The sequence below is a fragment of the Rhinoderma darwinii genome, chromosome 13, assembly GCF_050947455.1.
Source record: "Rhinoderma darwinii isolate aRhiDar2 chromosome 13, aRhiDar2.hap1, whole genome shotgun sequence".
NCBI lineage: Eukaryota > Metazoa > Chordata > Amphibia > Anura > Rhinodermatidae > Rhinoderma > Rhinoderma darwinii.
In genome coordinates, this window is record NC_134699.1 from 29,619,626 (window position 1) to 29,645,816 (window position 26,191).

The 26,191-nt window shown below is 40.4% G+C and overlaps 3 protein-coding genes across 3 annotated transcripts in view; all 3 read right to left on the reverse strand.

The window, feature by feature from the left end:
* RPL27 (ribosomal protein L27) overlaps nt 1-26,191 on the reverse strand; it is a 397,834-nt gene that overhangs the window by 82,344 nt on the left and 289,299 nt on the right. The gene's annotated exons all lie outside the window — the stretch shown is intronic.
* Nucleotides 4,690-13,748, reverse strand: LOC142666152 (glucose-6-phosphatase catalytic subunit 1-like). Its single transcript, XM_075846108.1, has 5 exons — nt 13,280-13,748; nt 11,343-11,452; nt 10,825-10,924; nt 9,470-9,585; nt 4,690-9,213 (listed from the first exon to the last, which is right to left on the reverse strand). Exons 1-5 carry the CDS (start codon nt 13,507-13,509, stop codon nt 8,711-8,713), a joined length of 1,059 nt encoding a protein of 352 aa, XP_075702223.1. The 5' UTR covers nt 13,510-13,748; the 3' UTR covers nt 4,690-8,710.
* LOC142666503 (glucose-6-phosphatase catalytic subunit 1-like) lies at nt 20,992-25,396 on the reverse strand. Its single transcript, XM_075846571.1, has 5 exons — nt 25,112-25,396; nt 24,459-24,568; nt 23,936-24,041; nt 23,340-23,455; nt 20,992-22,422 (listed from the first exon to the last, which is right to left on the reverse strand). The coding sequence occupies exons 1-5, from the start codon at nt 25,342-25,344 to the stop codon at nt 21,911-21,913; spliced, it is 1,077 nt and encodes a 358-aa protein (XP_075702686.1). The 5' UTR covers nt 25,345-25,396; the 3' UTR covers nt 20,992-21,910.

Below are 26,191 nucleotides of genomic sequence, written 5' to 3' on the forward strand. Positions count from 1 at the left end.
CGAGGCAGTCTGCAGCCAATAGACCTCCAATCAAAGCCTGGCTGATGTTCCGGAGCTCCTGCTTCAGCCTGGCATAGTTGGCCTTTGTATGTAACTATAGTTTCCTTCCGCTTAAAATTACCCCATCCTTCCGCATCCACGATGTGTTTCATTCCACCCTTCTTAAAAGATTTGTTCCCCCCATCCTTCCCATAGGGAAAACCCCCCCCGTCCCAGTATTGACACCCAAGGTACAGGAGTTTGAGGTGGCCAGGTTGCTGGACAGTAGAAAGGTTCAGGGGTCTATCTAGTACCTGGTCCCTTGGAAAGGATATAGTCCAGAGGAGAGGACTTGGGTCCCAGTCCGAGATATCCACGCTCAGACCCTTATAAAAAACTTTCATAAAAAGTTTCCGGATAAACCTGGTTCAGGGTATGAGGGTCCAGTGGCCCCTCATAAAAGGGGGGTACTGTCACGTACTCTCTGCCTGCGGCTCCCTCGGTCTCCAGGACTTCGAGAGTTCCTCGCTCGGGTGTCGCCCGGCCTGGCAGACTGAGGCAGTCTGCAGCCAATAGGAGCTCAGGAGCGTCAGGCCAATCAAAGCCTGGCTGATATTACTGAGCTCCCGCCCTCCCAGCCTGGGATAGTTGGCCTTTGTCTGTAATTAGAGTTTCCTTGCCTGGTGCTTTCCCTTGTTTCAGACTCCCCTGAGCGACTTGCTTTTTTACTTCCTGTGACCTGATCTCGGCTGGACTCCTGACTTTTCTTTGCCTTCTGACTTTTGTTTTTCCGTACTCTCCCGGTTTGACCCTGCCTGCCTGACTCCGCCGGACTTATCCGCGGCGCAATTGCCCTGCCTCTCCCTCCGTGTACTTCCCAGGTGACCCTTTGTTATTTCGTACTGTCTCTGTCTTATCTGTTTGTCAGTTTCACTTGTACCAGTATAGGGAACGCCGCCCAGTTGTGCGCCGTCGTTTAGGTCGGGTCGTACAAGTAGGTAGAGACAGAGGTTTGGGAATAACAGGGACTTCACTGCTTACTGTGTATTTGTGCATGACATTAAGTCTGTAAGTTAACAACAAAACTACAATTATATTGTGTAGGGAGTATGTACAAAAGGAAGAGTAATACTGCCGCATGGCGCCCACATGCAAAAACGAAAAATAGAATCTGATCAGTTGCCCACCAACATCAATGTTTTCTCTTACACTAGTTTTACATGTTCCCCAATAGTATAAATTTTGGGGAAAAAATAAATCTGATGTAAATGAGTAATACCATGATTTACAAAGATGCAGTCGGTGCCGTGTTTTACCATATGAGGGGGTGCTCCCTCTTTGGCTATGTTCACACTGAGTATTTTGACGAGTTTTTTGACGCGAAAACCGCGTGGCAAAACTCGGCAAAAACGGCCCGAAAATGCCTCCCATTGATTTAAATGGGATGCGTCGGCGTCTTTTTCCCGCGAACAGTAAAACTGCCTCGCGGGAAAAAGAAGCGACATGCCCTATCTTTGGGCGTTTCCGCCTCTGACATCCCATTGACTTCAATGGGAGGCAGAGAAAGCGTATTTCGCGGTGTTTTATGCCCGCGGCGCTCAATGGCCGCGGGCGAAACACGCCGCGAAAAACTCAGCGAAAATCGGCGTGCAGGGAGAGGAAAATCTGCCTCAAACTTCCATACGGAATTTTGAGGCAGATATTCCTCCTGCAAAATACTCCGTGTGAACATAGCCTTTAAGTGTAAAATCCATTTTAACAAGCAGAAAACATAACATGTAATGCTAAAAAACAGATGTAAAGTCAATATGGCCCGTTTCAAAGGTTTCTGGGTCACAGGTCACCGAACCTAGAGACATGATGTCAGCAGCAGGCATCGATCACGTGAGATGAAACATAACGTCTAGGACACGGTTCTTCCTGTTTGTCCAGCGGCAGCAAAAATAGCCGTCTGACCCCGATGAATAAATCGATAAACATGGATGATCAGAGTGATTCTATTATTCCACCTATATCTACTGTAATAAAAGTTTCTCAATTCATGAAATAAATGCATTTTGTATGTCACACGTTTAATAAGTTATATCATTGAATTGAATGGACAACTAATAAATCTATATATATATATATAATGCAGATAGCATGGTTATAATATATGATCCAGCTGTCGCTGCAGGGGAAATGTAGTATTACATGGTGGCCATCCAAATGGTAACAATATAATAAATGTATATAATACACTGGCTCATAGAGGGAGGTCCTGGGCAGGGAGACAACCATTTAATATACATTATAGTCTGGGGCGAAATAAAACTATCTAGCTATGTGATGCTATCTGTATGAGCAGCTTGGTAGTTCAATACCTAGAAGCACTGGGGTATTGGATTCAAAACTGACCAGGGGCAACATGTGCATGGAGTTTGTATATACCCCCTCTTCTTATATAGTTCTAAAGCTTAGGCTCTGTTCACATCTATGTCAGAAGCTCCGTCAGATTTGACAGGCCGAATATTGCTTCATGCAGCAGTATTCTTCCCGTCAAAGCAATGGATACCACCATGGAACCCCATTATAAGTGCATCGAGTTTTCTGTTATAAACGAAAGACCTTGACGCAGATGTAAACAAATCCTTCAGCTGGCCATAGACATGAAGTAGTTGTCAGTTGAACACTTGTTCAGCCATCAGCTACTTCTCCTGGTCGAGCATTCATGTTCTTATTCCCCTATAAGTAGCGGCCAGACATCTTTAATGCCGGCATATCTCCCGCTAGAACAAAGGATCGGGCATGTTGAAGTCCAACATGCCCGATCCCTCTTTTACCTGACATTGGGGGACCCTCAGGAGGTCCGCATACGCATGACATTTTCAACCTCATGTCAAAATCAGCAAGGGCTGCCAACCTTTATCTCGTGTATGGCCAGCTTTACTCCAGTTACGTCCCATTCTGCAGAAACAGAAATCATAATTTGCTACAAAATTGTCCCTAGCATGTATAGTATGTACTGGTACGTGTTTCTGAGAAATTAGATTGTGAGCACCAGGGAGAAAGAGACGGATGTAAAGCACTGAGGTATAAGTTGGATCTATATAAATAACAGCGCCCTATACCCATTTTGTACAGATGCCTACAACCTACAGCAAAAACAAACCTAAACTGCTACAGTAATATAATTTTACAATGCACAGTTATAGTATTTCTTAATAGACATCTTCCCTAGTAGATAAGGGTAAACATCAGGTCAAGGTGGAGTGATAGAGCAGAAGCGATCCTGCCTCCGGCTATTGTAACATAGGTGTGAGAGGAGCACGAACAGAGAATGCACAGATCACGTCTTCTCTGCATGATCTTCATTCCCTGCAGCATGAAACTCTCCCCATTAACGGAAGACCAGGTGGCCCAGGCGCTGACTATTCACGTGATCTATGAACAGGTCACATTCTGAGTGGTATGTTACATGACGGTACATGTATTCCCCTTACCATCGTATTTGGAGGAAACACAACTCCAGGAATCATTATAACCAACACGTTAATTAAAGGAAAGAACTTCACCATTGCAATGTTGGGCTTAATCCAACAAACAGAAGGGTTAATCAATTTTCCTCGTACACACGAACATTGTATATCACCCCAATAAATCTCCCAAGGCAATGATTAGACATTAGGGCTGGGCACATCATACTGGGCATTTAACGTCCCTCCATAATTAATTACAGTAACAGATAGAAACTCCAATACGCTGCATAGTAGGCACAAAAAAGTTATGCACTAGCAATTAGTCAATTATTAACTCCTTTTTGTGAGTGTAAAATATTGTATATTGTTGTATGTTGACCTTTCTGTTTTAATCTTGGACCACTGTTTGATTTTGAATTGTTTTTGATCTTACACCGTATAAAGGGCTTCAAAATATGGTATGATTATAAATGGTGGTCAGGTCCTGATAGGGCTATAACTTTCTTGTAGCACTTAGAGTATGTTCACACGCACTAATTACGGACGTAATTCGGGCGTTTTTGCCCCGAATTACGTCCGAAAATAGCGCCTCAATAGCGCTGACAAACATCTGCCCATTGAAAGCAATGGGCAGACGTTTGTCTGTTCACACGAGGCGTAATTTACGCGCCGCTGTCAAATGACGGCGCGTAAATAGACGCCCGCATCAAAGAAGTGACCTGTCACTTCTTTGGCCGTAATTGGAGCGGATATTCATTGACTCCAATGAATAGCAGCGCCAATTACGTCCGTAATGGACGCGGCGTTCAAGCGCCTGCACATGCCGTTACGGCTGAAATTACGGGGATGTTTTCAGGCTGAAACATCCCCGTAATTTCAGCCGTTACGGACGCCCTCGTGTGAACATACCCTAAGACTGAATTCACACTGGAAAAGCATTTCCAAGTTTGAGAATATTTCCTAATTCCCTTTTGGTTTGCAGGCCAAGTGAAATGTGCTGTATATCATATAGTTAGGGTCCCCTTACATGTGCAGATAAACTGCCCGAAACTGGCGCCGATTGATGATATAGGAAATTTTCACGCTTAGCAGAACTGGGGAGCCATAGGGCCTCTGTGCAGATGAGTCGGGTACATAGGTGATTTGTCCGACGCTTAGCAGAACTGGGGAGCCATAGCCTCTGTGCACTGCGAGTGCATGAGCCCTTGATGTTAATGTTATGTTAATGCAGCGATTCATTTCAATAGACCACTTATCAAAAACATTTCTTTATTGAGAGATTTTCTAATGAAATACATATGAAAATATATACGAAACATCAAATAAAACAAACTAATTGCATCACTAGTACATAGATATGGAAAATGTCAGCATTGCTTATCTAATAAGCGACTAAACAAAATGTAAACATTAGGTATGACCGGTGACATCATCATCATCAGGTTACATCAGATATCAGTGGAACCTTCAGATCACACTAGTTATTCTTTTATTACATCATTCCCTAGTGATTTATTTTTAGAGGGTTGTTTTATTTTAAGGTTCAACACATGGACCAATTCTACCACTTGACCCAACAGATCGGCGACAGGACAATTATTCCGTTCTGCCAAACCTTCTCCCAAGCAGATGGGCCAATTCCCGCATCCTTCTAGACTGTTAAGTCTTACTACCTACTCAAGATTGGCATTGAGGAGGTGGTTACATCAAGTATCTTTTTGTTCTCTTCTGCATACGGCAAAGCCATGTGTACAGACCCTTTACTTCGGCACATTAAGTCCATATGGTTGCGTGTTATGGACCTATAGCCACTCCGGGTGCCACCATATGGAAGCAATACTTCTAAGGGTATGTTCACACGCAGTGGTTTCAGCTGTAATTCGGGCCGTTTACGCCTCGAATTACGCCTGAAAAAACAGCACCATTACGCCTCCAAACGTCTGCCCATTGCTTGCAATGGGATTTACGGTGTTCTGTTCGCACGAGGCTTCATTTTACGCGTCGCTGTCAAAATATGGCGCATAAAAAGATGCCCGCGAAAAAGAAGTGCAGGACACTTTTGGAGCCGTTTTCCATTGACTCCATTGAAAAACAGCTCCAATAACGGCCGTAAAATACGCAGCGAAAAACGCGAGTTGCTACAAAAAAGTGTGAAAATCAGGAGCTGTTTTCGCTTGGAAACAGCTCCGTATTTTCAGACGTTTTTGAGTTTGCGTGTGCACATACCCTTAGGAATAATCCAGCATTTGTTAGAGAAAACATCTGTGTGACTTCATATAAAATTGGTGGGACAAAAAGGCAGCAGTTAATGGGCGCCACCAGACAAGATGGGTCTGTGATGTGGCCGTGTGCATGAACTCTAAGGAGGAGTTCACACAGAGTTGTTTGGCGCTGTTTTTGAGGGGTAAACTGCGCCCAAAAACATCCAAAATTGCCTCCCATTGATTTCAATGAGAGGCGGAGGCATTTTTTTCCCACGAAAAAAAGTGTCATGTCCTTTCTTCAGGCGTTTCCATCTCTGACCTCCCATTGACATCGATGAGAGGCAGAGAAAGCGTTTTCTAGGCGGTTTTTGCCCGCGGCGCTCAATGGCCACGGCCGAAAAGCACTGTGAAAAACACAGCAAGTGTTCTGCCGGCAGGTCAAAATCTGCCTCAAAATTCCTGAGGGAATTTTGAGGCAGATTTTTCAGACTCCAAAAAACTCTGTGTGAACTAGGCCTAAAGGTGTTTTCTGATTAAAGGGTAACTGAACGTTTGACAAACTTCTGACATGTCATAGTGACATGTCAGAAGTTTTGATGGGTGGGGATCCGAGCACTGAGACCTCCACCAATCACTAAAACGAAGCGGCAGAAGCGCTCGTGTGAGCGCTCAGCCGCTTTGTTTCTGTTCGGCTTTTTCCAGAAAGCCGATGTATCGGAGTAAGCACTTCTGCCGCTTCGTTTGAGCTTTTGGTGGGGGTATCAGTGCTCGGACCACCACCAATCAAAACTTTTGACATGTCACTATGACATGTCAGTAGTTTGTCAAACGTTTAAGTTACCCTTTAAAGCCCTTTATAACATGTCAATCAGCCTGATAAAAGTCTGATCGCTGGAATACCCAGAAGACTCCAGAACAAGAGAGTTCTTTTCCATGTTTTGCCTTTGCAAATTGTGCCCTCTTTTTTGAAGTTGTCTGTGCTCCATGTCATAGTGTGTAGATAATGGTTATCACTTTATTTCTTATGCCCTTGAGTTTTTCCCTGATCTAAGATGGCTGACAGCACTTCAGTTTACCTTATTATGCTAGGATGTTAATGCCCTCTATTAAAAATAGGTGATTCCCTTCACTAAGATGGCCCCCATTATTTGTCTTCCGAAAGATGGCCACTGCGATACTTCCTGTTTTCACTTTAATGGCAGTTTCCCCTTTCAAACATGGCCGCCACACTACTTCCTGTATGAACTGAGTGTGTGCATTGAGCAATAGACTACTTTGGTTTTGTTTTGTTACTAGGCAACGGGGGAGGGAGTTGTCCCTCCAGCCCAATGATTTGCTTCGTTTTACAGGCATGCTCAGTATGTGTTTTGTATTCCTGGGATCAATGCCCATATCACACTATGTTGTAACATTGTATACTTCTAATGCTGCGGTTGATTGGTGAGTGGTCAATCGTCGTCGTCCCCCCCCCTTACACATATGTATGCACTGATTGTAAATTGATGTATTTATTGTTATCATTGTATTTTATGAATCTGGGCGCTTTGTACCAAATGTTTTTATTATATACATTTATACAATACTTTTTATAATGTGCTATATGCATATCTATTGATTGATATACTCACTATGTCATTTTACTTGGCACTTTGTATTTAACAATGTAATTTCTTTGCACCATTTAAATATCCGCTTCACCTGCATCGCTGCTTGAAAAAAGTTCCATTGTGGAGCTGAAACGTTGCACTAATATGAGCTCATACAACTTCACTTGTTTTTCACTCGATTTTCCCTGGATCGCTGCAACTTTCATATATATATTTGCAGATTCTTTTACATATATATATATATATATATTTTTTTTTATTTTTTTTTAGGAATCTGCATAGTTATAACTTCTCTATAGAACTAAAAATTGAGAAACGGTCATCTTTTTATCTGATCTTAAAGCTTTATTTTTATGAATGAATATCCCCTACGACAGAGACTCTGAAATGTGCTTATAGGTCGGGAAGAAGGATAAAATAAAGCCTGTAGATTTTACCCAGGGGCAGACTGTATTGGGGCAGTGCCCAAGGGCCCATGACCAGAGGTCGTCCCCGGAACATTAGTCAGTTACAAAACTTTTTAAAGAGTTTATCCTATATATTGCTATCATATTAAAAGTCCATAGTCCCCCTTGGTGCTGCTGCTAATCTGTGTTGCACGCAAGGAGGGGGGGGCTCACAATATAGTCCTTTCTTACTACCCCTGCAGAAGAAGTCTCTCAGCTATACTGCCATGCTACTACAGAGGCTCCATTTCTTCCCTGACAAGCAGGACAGAAAGTTATTTCTATTGGCTGCTCTGCAGTGAACAGAAGATCACTATGTAGAGAACTGGCTGTGGGGAGCATGAGTGAGCATGTATGTCCACTAGCACGCAGCTCAATAGTTGGATGTGCACATTGTTATAAACTTTTAACACCAGGTGGCGCTATACTATGTAACTAAATGTCATAACTCTTGACTGGATCGTTTTTTTTAACATCTTGTAAATTGCAGACAGTATTAATTTTTTCTTATCTTTACAATGAATATGAAATTTAATGGTGGGGCAACCCCTTTTAAGTGCCCCTGGTTAGACTAAAGGGCTCAAGTGAATATGGCTGAGCTGCAATACCACACTTTGCCTGCGGACAAGAGTGGCACTATTTCTGGAAAAATAGCTATGTTTTTTTAATCTCATACAACTTTAAAGACAAAGATATTTTGAGAGTAATGTCTGATATTGGGATGCAGGAGGTCTGTATGCTTTTTAGCAAGCAAAAGTGAAACAAACATTAGTATAACAGCGACATCTAAACATTAAGAAAAAGAAATGAAGACCTAGGAGTATGCGGCCTAGACCATATCCATAATATACATGCTGTACTGTGAATGTTAGATACACAGAATCACAAAATCCGACAAACACTTCGGAAAGATATTAAACGTTTACACATATAATGAAATCCATATTTCAATAGGGCGTACCAACAGGTTGTTGTTTTTTTAAATGTCTTATCCGGTAGGCACATAAAACAATTCTTCACAAGACTTTCTTATCTTGTGCCCTTAATACATGTGATACACAGTAAGGAACAATTCCTACAGCGGTTAAAGGAACAGCGATGCTCTTGCAGAAAGAAAGAACATAGAAGACCATCTCCACATCAGATGGAAGTTCAAACGAGTCAAAGACGTGAAGAACAACTAGAGAAGTTATGATACAACTGAGGCGGAGCGTTCCTTGCTTCTCCTTGCAACTGTTCTTGTACATCTGAGAGTCTAAGGCTATTCCTAGGCCAAGGAAAATACCTAGGTTCCTGATCAGACCTGCAAACGGCGTGGAGTCAATGTGGATCCACTCCGGCTTGGAACACCAATGTGATGCTTTGTCAAGGGTCCACAAAAGGTCCACGTCAAAAGCTTTGAGTAACAAGTAGAACCCCAATGCAAAGGAGAAGAGGAACAGAGTGGTATAGATGTATTTTTTCAAGTTGATGCTGTATATAATTTGAAGATGATTAAATGCTTTGGCCACCACAATTCCTGGAAGCAAAACCAATACGTAGATAAGGTTGACAACTTGCTCGGTATTGAATATTGAAATAAATATTGAAGGACCATCATTAAATTGTTCTTCACAGTTAAATCCACACCATGTCCACATTATCTATTCAGATATATCCTGCAAGTCAGACATATCTTATGTAGGGTCCAAACCGTAACCTTTTTGAAACATAAATATATTGTTCTTGAAAAACCTACCAAGTACATGTTTTTCAACACAAAAGTCTCTACTTACCTGAAATGACACCTGCAATGACCTGGTGGGGGAAATGTGCCGCCACAAACACTCTTGATAGGCAAACATTGACCTGGACGGCCCAGAAGAAAGCCCACAAGGCCCAACGTTGACACCTAGGGTTGAAGAAAAATAATCGGTATATATGCTAATTGATCACCATATCTCTTGCGTCTGGTGGTACTGGTCATATGTAGGACCCACCACAAAATCTACTCAATAGTTTTGAGCAGATTCATTAGCAAATTTAACAAGGAACCATCCAGGGATGTCTGAATGTAAACAGTATACTGGACCAGATGTTAGTATATGGGAAGCTACTGGGCACGGTATCTAGTCTCCTTTAAGAGGTTATACCAGAATAGAAAAACATGGCTGCTTTCTTCCAGAAACAGCAGCAATACTAGACACAACCCATGGACAGGTGTGGCACTAAGCTCCATGGAAGTGAATGTGGCTAAGCTGCAATACCACACACAACCTGTGGGCACATGTGGCAATGCTTTTAGAAGAAAGTAGCCATGTTTTCTCTTGCTGTGGAGGACCAGGCACTAGAGTTTTTGGGATGATTCTATCAAACCGGGCATTCAAATTAATTCTAAATAAGTCCATCGCAAATTAAAAGTACCCCAATTGCCCTCATATGACTCATATGACCGCCTTCTTGAATGCCTGTTCTTCTGTGCATGCGCAGATATAGGCAGCAGAATATTCAGTAGCTGTGCATGCAGAAGGACAGGCATTTGGGGAGGCGGTTATGTGAGTAAATCACATGACCGCCGTAGTGACCGCCACCATCTTGAAAGCTATGAACAGGATCACCGCCGTCGTCCACTGTTTACAGACAGAGCTGATTCAGGGGGAGCAGGGGGCCTTGGACCGAATTCAATTTGTATGGAATCAACTCGCTCATCTCTACCTGGCATGTCCACGCATTTCACAGTCTATCGAGAGCTATGTAATGCTTCATTTCCCCTGTGGTGGCGCTGCAGTGGATTTAAACACTTGTTGCTGGGCTTATCCACAGATTACAGCTGATCGTTGGGGGTCCCAGCAGCAGGAGACCCTGTTACCATAACTTAATTTTCCTAATTGTGGGCCCATATTTTTAATAGTAGGTCCAAACTGAACCTACACGTCGACTTCAATGCTATTTTTCATGGTGACATTGTCCAGCAGCAGTTTACAATATCATCACTGCCATGTAATGACCATGTTTATGTTACTTATAGAAAGTTCTCTCCTGCCACATTGTTTGAAGAAAGACATGTTGTAAACTGGTAATGTAAGAAAGACATTTATTAGGTAAGTAGACGGACTGTTTACAGTTCAGCCCAAGTTCCTTCATCACTCACCGGCTCTTCAAGGAGATGTGATTTTGCAGGAGGGAGAGCGCAGCACATGTCATCACAAAGTAAACTGATGAGGACCCCATAGCATGTCCTGATGGACTTCCTGGGATTAGAAAGAAAGCAGGAAATCTTTACCAGAAAAACTCCATGCAGGATTGGGGTGGGGGTGGTTGGTTATGCCATTTTAGCTCAAAGGATGGGCTTTTATATCAAGACGCTGATGAGGTAAAAAATGCTGGTAGGAAGAAGAAGTGACATGCCCTTTCTTTGGGCATTTCCGTCTCTGACCACCCGTTGATATCAGAGATCGCGTTTTTTGCGGGGGCTTTTCCCCATAACGCTCAATGGCCGCGGGCGAAAAATGCGACAAATGTTCTGCCGGCAGGTCAAAATCTGCCTAAAATTCCTCAAGGAATTTTGAGGCAGATTTTTCCACCTGCAAAAAAAACTCTGTGGGAACAGGGCCTTAGGGTCACCTGGGCAAATCTGGAACATGGTCCAGTCACTAAAAGAGGTTTTACCTGGTCCAGTCTCACAGGTTACTGGGAACTGCATAATTCCTGGAGGTGAGGCATTGCCATAATAGGATGTCTCATGCACCCACCAGTAAGGCCTTTGTCCAAAAAGAATCCTGTAGGGAAAAAACAGTAATTCAATCAGTGGGAAACTTTTTCATTCACTCCATTTTATGTATATAAACATGTATAACTTTTTCCTTAATATAATTTGATACTGATGGGCAATATGCCAGCGTGTGCCAGCAATGACAGAATACAGGTTTATAGTAACAGTGGCTGTATTTTGCTGATGCACACATCCCAACCGTCCCATGTTTTGCAGGACTGAATAGGAGCACAGAGAAGCTAGGCTTATATAGATCTGCATAAAAAATAAGCTAGATAAAAAGGTCTACTATTTTAAGAAACAGCGCTGCTCTTGTCCATAGGCTGTTTTTGGTATTGCAGCTCAGCCCTATTCACCTCTAGAAACTGGATTACTAGTAGTTAATAGCAACAATAACCTATCAAATTATTACATAGAGCTCTGAACATACTCAAACACCTGCGGGAAGTTATTTAGGTCTAAAAAAGATCTCAATGGAAGTTTTAATTCGTAAATTCATATTTTAATTCCAATTCTATTTTGATCACTAGTCGAAAAACCTACATAGACATGGTGGGAATACATATATTAAGCAGATATCATTCTTATTAGAGTATATATATGTATATATTATATACTGTGTATATGCTGTGTCTCCCTCACACCGAGATTTTGATGATGGTGTGGAAAATGGGGGCGATCTAGCAGACTGTTCATTTCTATTCTTGGAAATGAATAACAATATTGTGTTAGCCCCATTAATTCTGCTCAGTAACTATTTATGGATCCATTATATCAGCAGTTTCTGAGAACGTGCTTAGTGTATTCCCTAAGTACATGAACATGGTATGTGACACATGTGCTCTGCACCGAGCACCTGGTCAGAGCCAGATAGAAAACCATGCTCTCTGTCCGTGATAGATGTCATATAGTTTGGTTTGTTAAGTAGAATTATAAACAAAGAAATCGATGATAATACTAAACAGCTCAGTCCCATTCAAGTGAACGACCAACTAAAGTGCCTGTGTAAACAATGAAGGGAACTCTTTGCTCCCCTTCAATCAACTGATTGTTATGTCAGCTATGAGTAAGAACCAACAGGTTCAAAACGCGTAAGCCTTCTTCACCAGGGATTTTAGTTTATTTGGTTTTAAATTTGTTACCAATAAAGCAGAATTTAATTTTAACCGCATCAAGGGCCGGGCCCATCTCTATTCTTTTGGATACCTACCTCCGACGTAGATCTTTTGTCCGATAGCACCGATTAAAACAGGACGTGGCAGCCGGACTTAATTGTGGTGAGCGGACCTAAATTTTTCTCTTTTGTTCAGACAAGCTAAAGTGCCTGTGTAAACAATGAAGGGAACTCGGTGCTCCCCTTCAATCAACTGATTGTTGGGGGCATCGGGGTTGGACCCCCACTGATCAAATATTGATGGCTTATCCTACGGATAATATATAAGCCCTGGAAAACTACTTTAATATGCATAACATGAAATAATAAGTGTCAATATGAATCTAACAGATACTTGGGTGGTTCCTGAATTTTTTGGTAGCTAGTATAGGTAGGTTAGTGACTTCTGTCCTGGTATGAAGGATGAATACATCTTTCATGAGAAAGTACGCAAAATATATAGCTGACCTTTAATGCTCATTGCTACTATATATCTATATAATACATATCTACATTTTTCGCATGTTGGATTTCTCATTACATTGTAATCTCATATGACCAATACTCGCTACTATATAACACCACAGAATATAATTCTCATGTAAATAGTAATAACATATATAATTCAGTATATTGTTAGAAAGTTTTGGAATGGTAGTGATGCTGCAGTTGAGTACTTACCACTTGAGGACAAGGTTGAGCCAGTCGCCAACCACAGCCACCCATATAAGTTTGATACCCACAGACTCACACAGGTGGAACCATATAGGAAAGAAGATGTGGAAGGTATTTCTAAGATCAGCTGCATGTGAGACAAATACAAACCAGTCTTGGAAACACATAAAGTTCTCCTGCAGATATCGAACTATAGAGATTCCTGTAGCATGAAGTAAGTCCATGATCACCTCCATCCTACAAAGTTGTCCCTAGCACACAGGGTTTTTTTAATCTGTGACAAACCAAAGTACATTGATGGCACCAGGCTTATATAGTCTCTCCTCAAAGCCGCCCTCCCTTCCAACTCTTCAAACAAGAGATATCAAACAAATATTTCACCACTTGATTTTCCAACATATCTTCTCATTTTGGCCACGGACTGCCTTCTCCTTATCAATGATTAGCATGCTGTTCCTCTCTGCTTAGATGTGGCCTTGTTTTTGTAATTCTGCTTATGTGCTATGACATCCTTGGTCTTTATCTTTTAAACTATTCAACGGATGGGACTTTGAGATTATACACCAAATGAGTCCTTCTTGGCGGAAATCACTACCTTTAGCCTTCCTACCTATATGCTGACAAAGCTAAACTTCTGACTCCACTGGACGCAGGGAGAAGCAAAGAAGACCTCAAACAATGGCCATTGAAATCAATGAGTGTTTCCGACTCTAGTTAAGAGGGTATCCAGATGCCCTATATACCCAATGTGTTTTATGGACCAAATAATACCTTTACAGGATAACTAAACGTTCGACAAACTTCTGACATGTCATAGTGACATGTTAGAAGTTTTGATTGGTGTGGGTCCGAGCTCTGAGACCTCTACCAATCACTAAAATGAAGTGGCTGAAGTGCTCATGTGAGCGCTCAGCCGCTTAGTTTCTGATCGGGTTTTTACGGAAAGCCGATGTAGCGGAGTACGGGCTCATAGACTTTCTATTGAGTCCATACACCGCTACATTGATTTCTGGAAAAGGCCGAACAGAAATGAAGCGGCTGAGAGCGCACACTAGCTTAGTTTTAGCGATTGATGGGGGTCTCAGTGCTCGGATCCCCACCAATCAAAACTTCTGACATGTCACTATGACATGTCAGAATTTTGTCAAACATTTAGTTACCCTTTAAAAAAAACAAAGCTAGAAAAACACATACTCTATAGACTCTATTTATTATTTATTTATTATTTTTTCATGCGAAATATCTATTATTCGACTGTTTATGGAAAATTCTATCTGCACATGGCTGTATTATACAAATTAGAAGTCTTTCTGATATGTATACAATTGTCATTCACCAACCTTGGCCAACTGTGGCCAGCTTTACACTATGGACAGATTAAATTGAAAATAGTATAGTACCCTGCAGCTGTGCTTGTGAAATCCACTTATGCTTCAACATCTTATTACAAACTTCCCATCCAAATTCCAAAGATCAAATAAACACTTCCTCTGTTGATTTCAGGATTATCTCATGAAATATCGTATTGTTATCACAAACGTCAGCTGATACCGTTCAACACCATTGACAAGTTTGAGCTGAACAAAAGTCCCTAAAGAACTTTGTGCACCTACACATGTTGACTTTTTAATTTTTATTTTTTTTTGCTAGTTTCTGTTTCTTTTTAGGTAAAGTATTTGTATGTTTATCCAACGGTGTAGCTAAAGGTGGTTCGCTAGTAGGGCAACAACAAGCCACCCTGCAGGGCCGCCATCAGAAATTCCTGGGCACTCATACGGCCACAGAGTCATCATTACCTGGGCAGGTACTGAAATTTGTAATGGGTATGTCAATCGATACCCGCCCTCCAGTGATTTATCCAGGTTCAAATCAAGTTTTATCGATATATCGAGAGAGGAATAACACACAGTTGCTGATTTGTTCAAAATTCTCCTCTGAGGTTTATTGACAAACTCAATTACAATAATATCATTCAAAAGGGGCGTAGGCTTAAGGTTAACCAATCAGAGGCAATGTGACAATATTTCAAATTCAGCCAATTACAGACATACGATACATTCCAGATGCATTATTATAATTCTTCACACATCAGGGTTTGCAGGTGCCTTATCTCTCTTGGCAAGAATATAATAGATCATTCTTTTAAGATGAGGGGAGTCCTACTCACATACATATGTGACTGTGTCTCCCTCTCCGATCTCACTCCCTCCTCTTTCCTTAATTCCAAGCTTCGCATGATAACCAAGGCCAAAGATAACTTACAAACTTGTCTTAAAGGAGCAATAACTTTCTTATTCATAAAAAAAGAAACAAGATGAAGCCTCCAGACAAGATGGCCGCTGCACAAGATGGATTCATTTAAACATTATTTTAATCACTTTCACAGGGTGGTTCAACAAAATATAACAGGTGTGAGAGCAAACTGGCAACGGCTCTGTGGAGGGGCAGAGACTAGGATTCTCTAGGGGGGAGGAGAGGACTGGGGGAGGCACAACCTGACAGGTGCTTTATGTAGGGGCAGGGGGAAGACAGTAGGTGTGCATGGAGGGGGGAGGCAACATAAAAAAAGTCATTGCACTGGAGCTGCTGTTCAGGCTGCTGATTCTTGTTCCTGCAGGCTCTACTATCTCCCTCCACCATGGTGCACCTAGATGAAGTCTCCACCTTCTCCTCACACACGGCACCTATTTTTTCTGCGACCAGACCAAATGCCAAAATTAATTCAGGCCCCATACCAGACCCCAAATTTAATTCAGATTATAAACCAGACCCCTAAATGAATTCAGACCCCAGACAAGACCCTCTAAATTGTTTTAGACCCCAGACCAAACCCCTAGATCAATCAGACCCCAGACCAGATTCCTAAATTAATTCCGACCCCCTAAATTATTCAAACCCAAGACCAAACCCCTATTCACCGTCCTTAAGCTCCGCTGCCATGTCCTGCCACTGCCATCGACCGCAGCTTGTTACTTTATAACTTTGGGCAGGGTCCCAGCGAGTTCGGCCCTGTACTATAATGGGACCCGTTTTTAGCCCCAAGTGAACTATCACTGGGACCTTGCTCACAAGTTCCTGAACCTAGCAAGCGTAGGACATTGTGTGTGTCGGCGTATACATGGTCCTGATGCCAGGATCATACAGTGGTCCGGAACTTGTATACAGGATCTTGTGAGCAAGGTCCCAGCTGTAGTAACAATGTAGTAACTACCTTTGGGGCCCTGCTCAAAGGTACTTAGAAATAAGCTGTAATAGCAGCAGAGATGCCCCATTTTTTTGTTTAACTTTCCAGCTGGGGCAATGTTAGCAGCCCTAGTCAGAGCATTTGGATTCATAGCTGGGACAGCGAATGAAGCATTTCCTCTCATGAGAGTATGCGCCTTGCCTTGATCCCCACCACCTAATAATTTGCCCCATGTCAAAGAAAACTGGATCGTAGAAAAATACCATCAATAAGTGAACAAATTATCCTCCCATACACTCTACCATGACTAAATAATACCACCGTACTGTACCTTAATAATGCCACGATACACTGGCTGGATAAACCCATCATATTGTTACTAAAAGTACCCCCTGACAAGGATTGAATGATGCCACTCTGCATTGCCCAAATAAATATTTTTTATAGTATTATGTTTTCATCTTATTTTTATAAGGGATTATTTTTTTTTAAAGAGAGAAGTTCAGTTATATTACTGCTGTATTAAAAAAAAAAATATGGTTGGAGCATTGTTGTTTGCACTGCTTAATGAGTTTCTGTAGAACAGCGTGTCCCATGTACTTCATGTTCTAGAATATGTTGTTATTGTACTTCTATAGATAGGAGATTGGCTGAAATTAGGTTACCACGAGGTTAAAGTTACTAACATGAGTCTTTCTCTATATAGCCATGTGTAATGTTCATCATTGACCTCTATCCTTCTGGTGTTAACATATGTAGCATGCCAATTAAAGAGTGCCAAGGTCATGCCATGCATAGTGTATAAGGAAGTAAGCCCTATGTAACATACCAGGAGCGGTTTCCAAAATCTGGTATAGGGCTATGTTTTGAGTTGCCCTAGTCAATATAAATATGGTTTATTGTATATAGAAGTGAATGCTGGTTAATCTTACCTTTGTAAAACATTAAGGGCTCATTCACACTAGCTTGAATCTCGTCCGTGTGCTGTGCGTTCAAACAACGCACAGCACACGGCCCCATTGATTTCAATGGGGCCATCCACACATGCGTGAGTTTTCACGCAGCGAGTGTCCGTTGCATGAAACTCACTACATGTCCTATATGTATGCATTTTCACGCACCTAGCCACCCATTGAAGTCAATGGGTGGACGAAAACCACAGACAGCACCCAGATGCACATCCGTGTGCTGTCCGTGTTTCACGCATCAATTACATTGAAAAAAAAAAAAGAAGTGCTGGTGAGTGCGGGAAAAACTCATGCCACTCGCAAAGCACACTGATGCAAAATGCAACGCACACAAACAGATTTAAGCGTGTTTTTTATGCGCCTAAAATATGTCACGCTCGTGTGAATGTAGCCTCAATGGCAGAACTTAAGTAATAATATGTAATTATCGAAATATGGCAAGGGTAGTATGAAACAAACGGTGATTTCATGTCATTTTAGCTTTTACGAAAATAATTTCCGGTTATCAGGAGTATGTAAGGAAAGTAATTGTGGGCCATGAATAATTTATTGATTAATGATCATGTATGTAGTACTGACATGTTCTGAAGAACTGTACAATGAATTTACTTATATTGGACTCCAATAGGGTTTATAATCTAATTTCCCGTTCTTAGGTACACACACATACACTAGGGCTCAGATACACACATAAAAGTTTGCCTAAATATGGGGACGCCTTCATTAGTAATATGTTAAGAAAATGATGTGTAAATGTATCCTCGAAAGCCTGGAACATAATAATCCCTGGTTTATCTGAACAAATTCATAATCTAATAAAAAAGTCAGGAAGGTGACATAAAATAGTGATAATATGTGCGGTGTATTGAAGGAATTCCCAGTTATGTGTAGTATTTGAGGAAGTGACTCTCTTATCATGTTTACATAGGTAGGTAATTTTTGGGTCATGTTTATATTAGCCGAAAGAGTAAAAATTCAAAAAAAGTTTTATTTGTCCCTGTGAAATGGCATTCCAGTATAAAACTGGTAAAAATGAAGACTAAATAAGACTGGAAGAAAAGTTGTATGGACTTTTGTAAAATGTACTATAAATCAAACCTTGTATAGGTGCTTGACTGAGGAAGGGTTACATGAGATTCCAAAATGCTTTGCCTATTACCACTTAAGAAAGGATTGCGCTTACAGTGATTTAGTATTCCAGTAGACCAGGGGTAGGCAACCTTTTTTATATGGCATACCAATAAAAAAATCAAAAAATCAATGATGAAGTACTCCGTGTGCCATGCAAACTTGAAAGTCATATAAGACAAACTGTTACCACGTATGTGACATAAACCAATTAATGACTTAATTACTTAATTAAACTTACATTTCAGCATGAGACTTGTCCCTGACTTTCTTTGCAAAGATGATCCATCTGTAGTGCATACCAGGCTACTGAACACCAGCTGGGGGGTAATGTACACAGGAGAGACCGTGACTACTGAACACCAGCTGGGGGGTAATGCACACAAGAGAGACCGCGACTACTGACCACCAGCTGGGGGGTAATGAACACAGGAGAGACCGCAACTACTGAACACCAGCTCGGGGGGGCACATAGGAGAGACCGAGGCTACTGAACACCAGCTTGGGGGGGCACATAGGAGAAACCAAGGCTACTGAACATCAGACTGGGGGGTGCAAATAGGAGAGAGAGCTGCCAACTTTTGCTAACTTTTTATTTGAGTGGTTACTGAACTCTGTCCTTGCGTCGCTGAACACCAGGAGAAAAAGCAGTGCTGCATTGTGTGCTTGCCAAGTGTTCAGCAGCGACAAAGACAATGCTGCTCTCCTTCTGATGATCAGCACCGCCAAGCACATGATGAAGTACCGCTCAACCTGTTTTTAGCATCGCCAAGCACACAAGGGACTGGACACCAGGGAAGGAAAGTGTGCCAGCAAACCATGCCACGCGTGCCGACTGTGGCACTGGGGCTATAGGTGGCTGACCCTTGCGCTAGATTAATCCTGCTGTGATTCCATCCACAACCTTTTTTCTACCCCGGCCTTTTGAGCTTTAATTTTTTTTAACTGCTTCACTGGCCTCTCTGCTATACCAGAAGCAAGCAGCAGTAGATATCCTCAGTAGTGTTGTACATTAGGTGAATAATATTTCATTACAGTATTTCATTAAAGGGACATGACTCTTAGATATAATTGTAGAAGAATAACAAAGAGAACGGAACCTCTTGAATATTTGGCAATCTACGAGAATTGCAGAGTCTATCTCTTCATAATCCCTCCCATTTCAAAGAGATACTTAGTAGGCAGGGCTTAAATATAAGGGAGGGGCTTAGCTTTCCTTAAAAGGGTTGTACAGGGTTAGTAAAAACATGGCTGTCTTCTTCCAAAAACATTCCCACACCTGTCTACAGGTTGTGTGTGGTATTGCAGCTCAAGAGCATTCACTTCAGTTGACTGACCTATAATACCAGACACAACCTATGGACAGATGTGGTGCTGTTTTTGGAAGAAAGCAGCCATGTTTTTCTAATCTTGGACAAACCCTTAAACTCCCATTGTGGATAAAGCAATGAAGCGAAGCTCCAGCATCAGTAGGGTGTTTCCCACCCATTTATTTGTCAAAAGGATGCCTTACCGAGGCACATTTAGAAAACGTAATTTAAATTTTTTGCCCTTTGGACTGAAATAGATATTTTTTTATATATATTGAAAATGTGTATGCTTGTTTTTTATTATTACATACAAGATGTCTTTAGTTATTGCCCCATTCATTGACAATATTTATCACCCATTAATTGTACACAGTAAAAGTAGTCAATTTCTGAATTGCCATCTCTGCTGTAAGCTTAATAGGAATTTGGGCCTTGAGTTTAAGACCGGAGTCCTGAGGCAGACCAAATTCTAGGGACATGTTGCTTGATAACCCCCGTTTGGAAGGCTATATAGTGTTAAGGGCTTGTGCATTATTGTGCTACCTCCGAGTTGTACAGAGCAGTGATACGGCATCCATAGCCTTTTATAGGGCCCTACAGTACCTCTGTCTGCTTCTGCTTTCATATAGAGGCATACAGAGTTTTTTCTATCAGATTCCTTATAAATCTGACAGAAAAAATGGTGCCACTTTCCATTGGATGCTGCATTACGGAAGTATTCTCTAGAAGCATTAATTTTAGGGGAGAATATCTCCACAATCAGGAGCTGCATTGAGAGACCATATGGCGGTATGCTGAGTGCCTACAGCTCCATAGTACTTACAGTGCCACACTGTGTGCCTCTGTAAGCCTATATGCATGAGGCCTTATGTCTCATGCACATAGATCACCTCTTTGTCAAATTGTTCACTTCTTTATCAAATGATTCAGCCATTCAGCTCTAAGCTGGACTGACACTATGCTGGCTATAGAGAATGGTACATTGTTAGCAGTTTAGCCATTTCCCATCTCGTCCTCTTCTGTTATTCCAATTTTCCTGATAATAAATTTAGATTAAAGACATCTGTATTTCCTGTCCCTAATTATCTTAAATGTATTTCCTACAAACGAAACAATAAGAGAAAAATATAATTTGTGTATTTTCTTTTTTTTAATTAAAAAATATCTAATTTAAAAAAAAAAAAAATGTCTAGTAAAACGTAACACATATAACAATTTCTGTTGTGGTCAATATAACCAGAAAACATCAGGTGCTAATATGTGTGAATAAATATATATATTAATATAGATGCTAAAAATAAAAAAAACAAAAAACAAAACAGAACAAAAAACTTCTGTTCACATGGTAGAATCTGACAATTGAGATTTTACCCATTCAGTCTATTACATCTAGGACAGCCTGTTCATTTGTAAGGCTACACAGTCCTTGGCAAAAGTCCCATTGCAGCCAGGTATTTCTGTTCGTTGGAAGCCAAGGCCGGAAGTTGTAGATTGAGCACAGCTTGATGGATACAGATTGTAAATTCCATCATTTCCAGTCTTTATAATGATGGGAGGATGGTGCTATAGAATGTTGCTTTCTTGAAAAGGTTTGTGGGAATGTATGAGTATAATTGTAGGCGTATTGAAAAGTCTTTGTTCGTAGAGAAAAAAGTAACTGGAAATGGTCATTCACTCATCAGAAAATTAAAAAAAATTCTAGAAGTATAGTATAGTAGCTTCTGAAAGTTTTTATGACGTCTATATACCACTATTTGACTTGGATGCTCCAAGGGTTCAACAAGTCCATGCCATTTTTGGACCACTGTAAATTCCACTTTTGACACCACTGAGATGGAGACTGTCACAGTACTTTCTGTTAACAATGACATTCCTAAGTAGTCTCTGCATTTCATAGCATCATATTAGTTCCAAACAGTAGATGTTCGCATTGGAAGATGGCATGAATGTCAGAAAGAGTCTTTCATGTGCACGAATGGCTCATACTTTTGTCATTTTTAAAAATAACTATAAAAATGCTAAAATCTTTTAAAAAAAAAAAAATACCCTAGAGAATCTTTTTACTTTGTTGGTGAAGAAGCTGAGAAACACAATAAGGGATAATTCCTACGGCAGCCAGGGGCACAGCAGCACTTTTGCAGAATGACAGGGCATAGAAGAGCATCTCTACTTTAGTGGGTGGCTTGAAAGAGTCAAAGAGATGTAGAACAAAAAGGGAAGCTACGATACAGCAAATTCGGAAAGTCAACTGGCTTCCTTGCTTCCCACGGCAGCTGTCTTGGTAAAGTTTGGAGTTGAGAGCCAGTCCTAAACCAAAGAAGATGCCCAGGTTTCTAAGTAGACCAGCAAAAGGAGTAGTGTCAATATGGATCCATTCAGGTCTTTCACACCATTTCTTGGCCTTCTCCAACGTCCACAGGAGGTCCACACCCACAGCTTTAAGGACGAGGTAGAATCCCAAAGCAAAGGAAAACAGGAAAAGGGTGGTAAGGATGTATTTCTTGAGACTGGCCTTGTAGATCGATTGTATGTGATGAAATGCTTCAGCCACTACCATGCCTGTGATAAATGAGGAACAGATTCATGATTAGATCTCAATAGTAATTCCAAAACATAAATAAGAGGAAACACCTTACAGCAACATGATACCTATTAATGAAACATTTACACCACACACATTGGTATAGACCAGGTTTTGCAGCTTCGTTGACCTATCATGCAGGTAAATCCAGTTTGGAGCTGCCCGTTCATGCACGGAAAAATGGCCAACAGACACGACATGTACTATAGCCCTTTACAAAAACATAGTGTGTGAACAGGTTCACTCTTTTATTTCAGGAAGCTGGAATTATGTTCAATAACTTCTATGACCTTGGATTCCTTTATCTAGCATTGAGCAAAACTAACTCGCGAATCCAGTGGGAATTTATCTGGCCATGACTTATTTTAGTTCTAGTAAATAATTTTTGATTGTAGGTCTACCAGCCATCTCAGGTCAATAAGTTGACTGGGCTACATTAACATTCCATGGTAGGATTCATATATAAACATATAGGTCCACATTTACTAAGCAGTTTACGTCAGTTTTTTACATAAACTATGCCCAAAAAGTCACAAACAGGATGTGCAACAAAATTTGAGACTTTTCTTGCCACTCGATAAATTCTAAAAGGAACAAGAAAAGTAGATGTGGTCTCCAAGGAGACATAGTCAGTGTTTTTACGTGACTATCGTAAACATTTCTGGCCCAAATGGATTCGATTTTCTGCTTGTTTCATGGGTCAAATTAATAAAGCGCTCCAGTCTCCTCCTTTACTTAGACTGAAGTAAAAAACGCAAGTCTTAGTAAATGGGAGCTATAGCCTGAAGTTTCTTAACAAAGCTGAGAACAAGTGTCAACTTTATGGTTTCTACAAATGCAAATCCAATTCATCACACATTACTGGAGAAAGCATGGAGCTATTCACATTACACACCTGAAATCACTCCGGCCACAACCTGATGTGGAAAATGTGCAGCCAAGAAGATTCTAGATAAGCACACGCAGATCTGGACAGCCCAAAACCCAGTCCAAAGGGCTCCACGCAGACACCTGAAATACAAGAAGAAAGACCTTTAACTCGGGTCATTGTCCCTGGTTGGTTCTTAGAAATCCAAGTTCGTTACTCAGTAGGTTTTACTACTAAAACTTACAACATCGTGATTAATTAACAACTAAGTTGGCTTAACCCTAAACTTTTACACAATACATAGCGTAGTATAATATACTATGTAAAGAACAAGTTCACAAAGAAAGCTGGACAAAAGGTAAAGCTATATAGTTACTATTATCTTTATGAGAACCATGAGAACGTTTTTGGTGATATAGCTGAAGATTGAGAAGTTTAGAAAACTTTTTGACATTTTTTAAAACTTAATTGGCTATTATTTTATGGCAATCGGTGTGCTAGGTAAACTAGAAATAGTTTAATATTAGGCTCAAAATAATTCTGAAGTGCTGACTATGATTTCAGAGGGCTGAATTTGTCTAATATTATTCTTTTAAGATGGTATTTGACGTATATCTACTCACCAGCTAGTAAATAATGATTCTTTTTTCTTTAACATGATTGTAAGGATGGCGGTTACCATGACATAATAAATTCCAGCTGATCCCATAGCATGACCTGAAGGACTTCCTGAAAAGTTAAGTGGAAAGAAACTTTAGCATATCAAGAAAGACATAATTCCATTTACTGTATAATATTCATCTAGTTGAATATATATATAATATATATATATGTATATATATATATGTCTAATTATACATTGTATTGGAAGAGCGAATGAGAACGAGAGGTAGAAGGCCTGGATATATGGGAACTTCATCTAGACTTTGTATGAATGTGTAAAATTCGGGCCACTGTGCTATCAAATAATTTTTTTTTACAGTTTTTGGATACTGAAAGAGAGTGTAAGAGGTGGAAGACTAATGTCCCAGTGCTCTATGGTATTTTCTGAGTGCTCATTAATTATATGTTATCTAGACAGATAAACAATGGACAATGAGACGGATCAATGGGTCTCACTTAAAGTGTCATATATATTGTTTTTACCTGGGCCTGTCTCGCAAGTTACAGGAAACTGTTCAATGACTGGAGCTGATGTATTTCCATAGTAATCGGTGTCATGAACCCACCAATATGGTCTTTGTCCAAAAAGAATCCTGGAAAATGAAAAGGAATGAGTAATATCACAACTCTTATGGGGTTATATAGTATATGAATATATAATGATTATAATTATTGAAATATTATATCAAATATGTGTTATTGTGCACTAATAAGTCATGTATTGTAGGTTTAAAGAAGGTTTTTAAATTATTGAATAAGTTTCAATTCACTTATGAGTAAATTTAAATTCTTGTAAGAAATACCTACGGATAAGAGAATTTAGTATAGTTGATGTATAAAGGTGAGCAAGGACCCAACAACAAAGGGTCCACAGGTACCAAGGATATAATTGCCTAAGATTTAGTACATTTTTAGGGCCCTTACTGTCAAATAATATCTTATGTCCATTATTCTACATGTCAAAATGGACGGGCCCAGTAGATCACATTGCCCCTGGTATGATATATAGTAACAATTCAGTTTGGCAGGTTCAGCACAACCAAGCAGTATTTTCCCCCAACCAAGAAAAGCAGATATAACATACCAGCCCATTTTATTACTATTTAATACAATATTGCATTGTAAGATATACTCACCATTTGAAAACAAGGTTGAGCCAGTCCCCGATCACTGCCACCCAGATGAGTTTGATGCCCACCGACTCGCACAAGTGGAACCAGATGGGGAAGAAAACAAAGAAGGTATTTCTTAGATCAGCAGCAAAAGAGATGAACATGAACCAGTCTTGAGAAGTTTTGTAGTTCATCTGGAGATATTGAACCATTTGGACTCCAGAGTGGTGAAGACTATCCATTCCGTTCTCCATCATTGAGTTCTTTGTATCTCTAGCTAGCTGAAGCTGTCTGTATCTCTAGGTGTACTGTGTGTCACTGTACGCCTTCAGCAATATTTATACCATCCCGGGCCTGCTGTTTACCACTGAAAAACCTGCTTTCTGACCTTTGGACCAATAGAAAAAAATGACTTTGGTCAAAAGCAAAAAAACACCTCCTGTCGATCAAAGGTAATGTCACAAACATGTTTGGTACAATGTAACTGAAAAACAGCTCAATAAGTCAGCGTTGTATTCCAGAGACTCATTGCCCAACCCTGACCCTCTGGAACATTTGAGAATATTGCCAGGGTTATTACGATATTACTTAGTCAATCAGACGACATCAATGGTACAAGTTTCTACTGATAACCATTACTATTCTCAGAATTTACTATTAACTTTTACTACATTTTATTATTTATTAGGTTAACATTTTATAATTTGTCATTTATAATTACTGTATGCCATAATTTTTTTTATATTGCTATTCTTAGTTTATATGTATGTGTGTATATATATATATATATATATATATATATATATTTTATTATTTTTTTAACGCATTCTCTTGCACTGGACAACGACTGATAATATTGACTAGTGCTCTATATTTTTTTGTTGTAGATATTATTTAGTCATTTTCTATTTCTTCTTTATTGGTTGTGCCTACCTTTTTAAAGGCACTGTCTGTGATATGTAACTGCCATAAGTTGTCCTCCGTGAAGTTGCGAAAAATTCTAGTTAACGATTTCTTTGGCTATGTTCACATTTGCGTTTGATCTCTACGTTTGGATTCTGTCACTTTTCTAAGGTAATGGGGTTCATCATACATTGTTTGTAT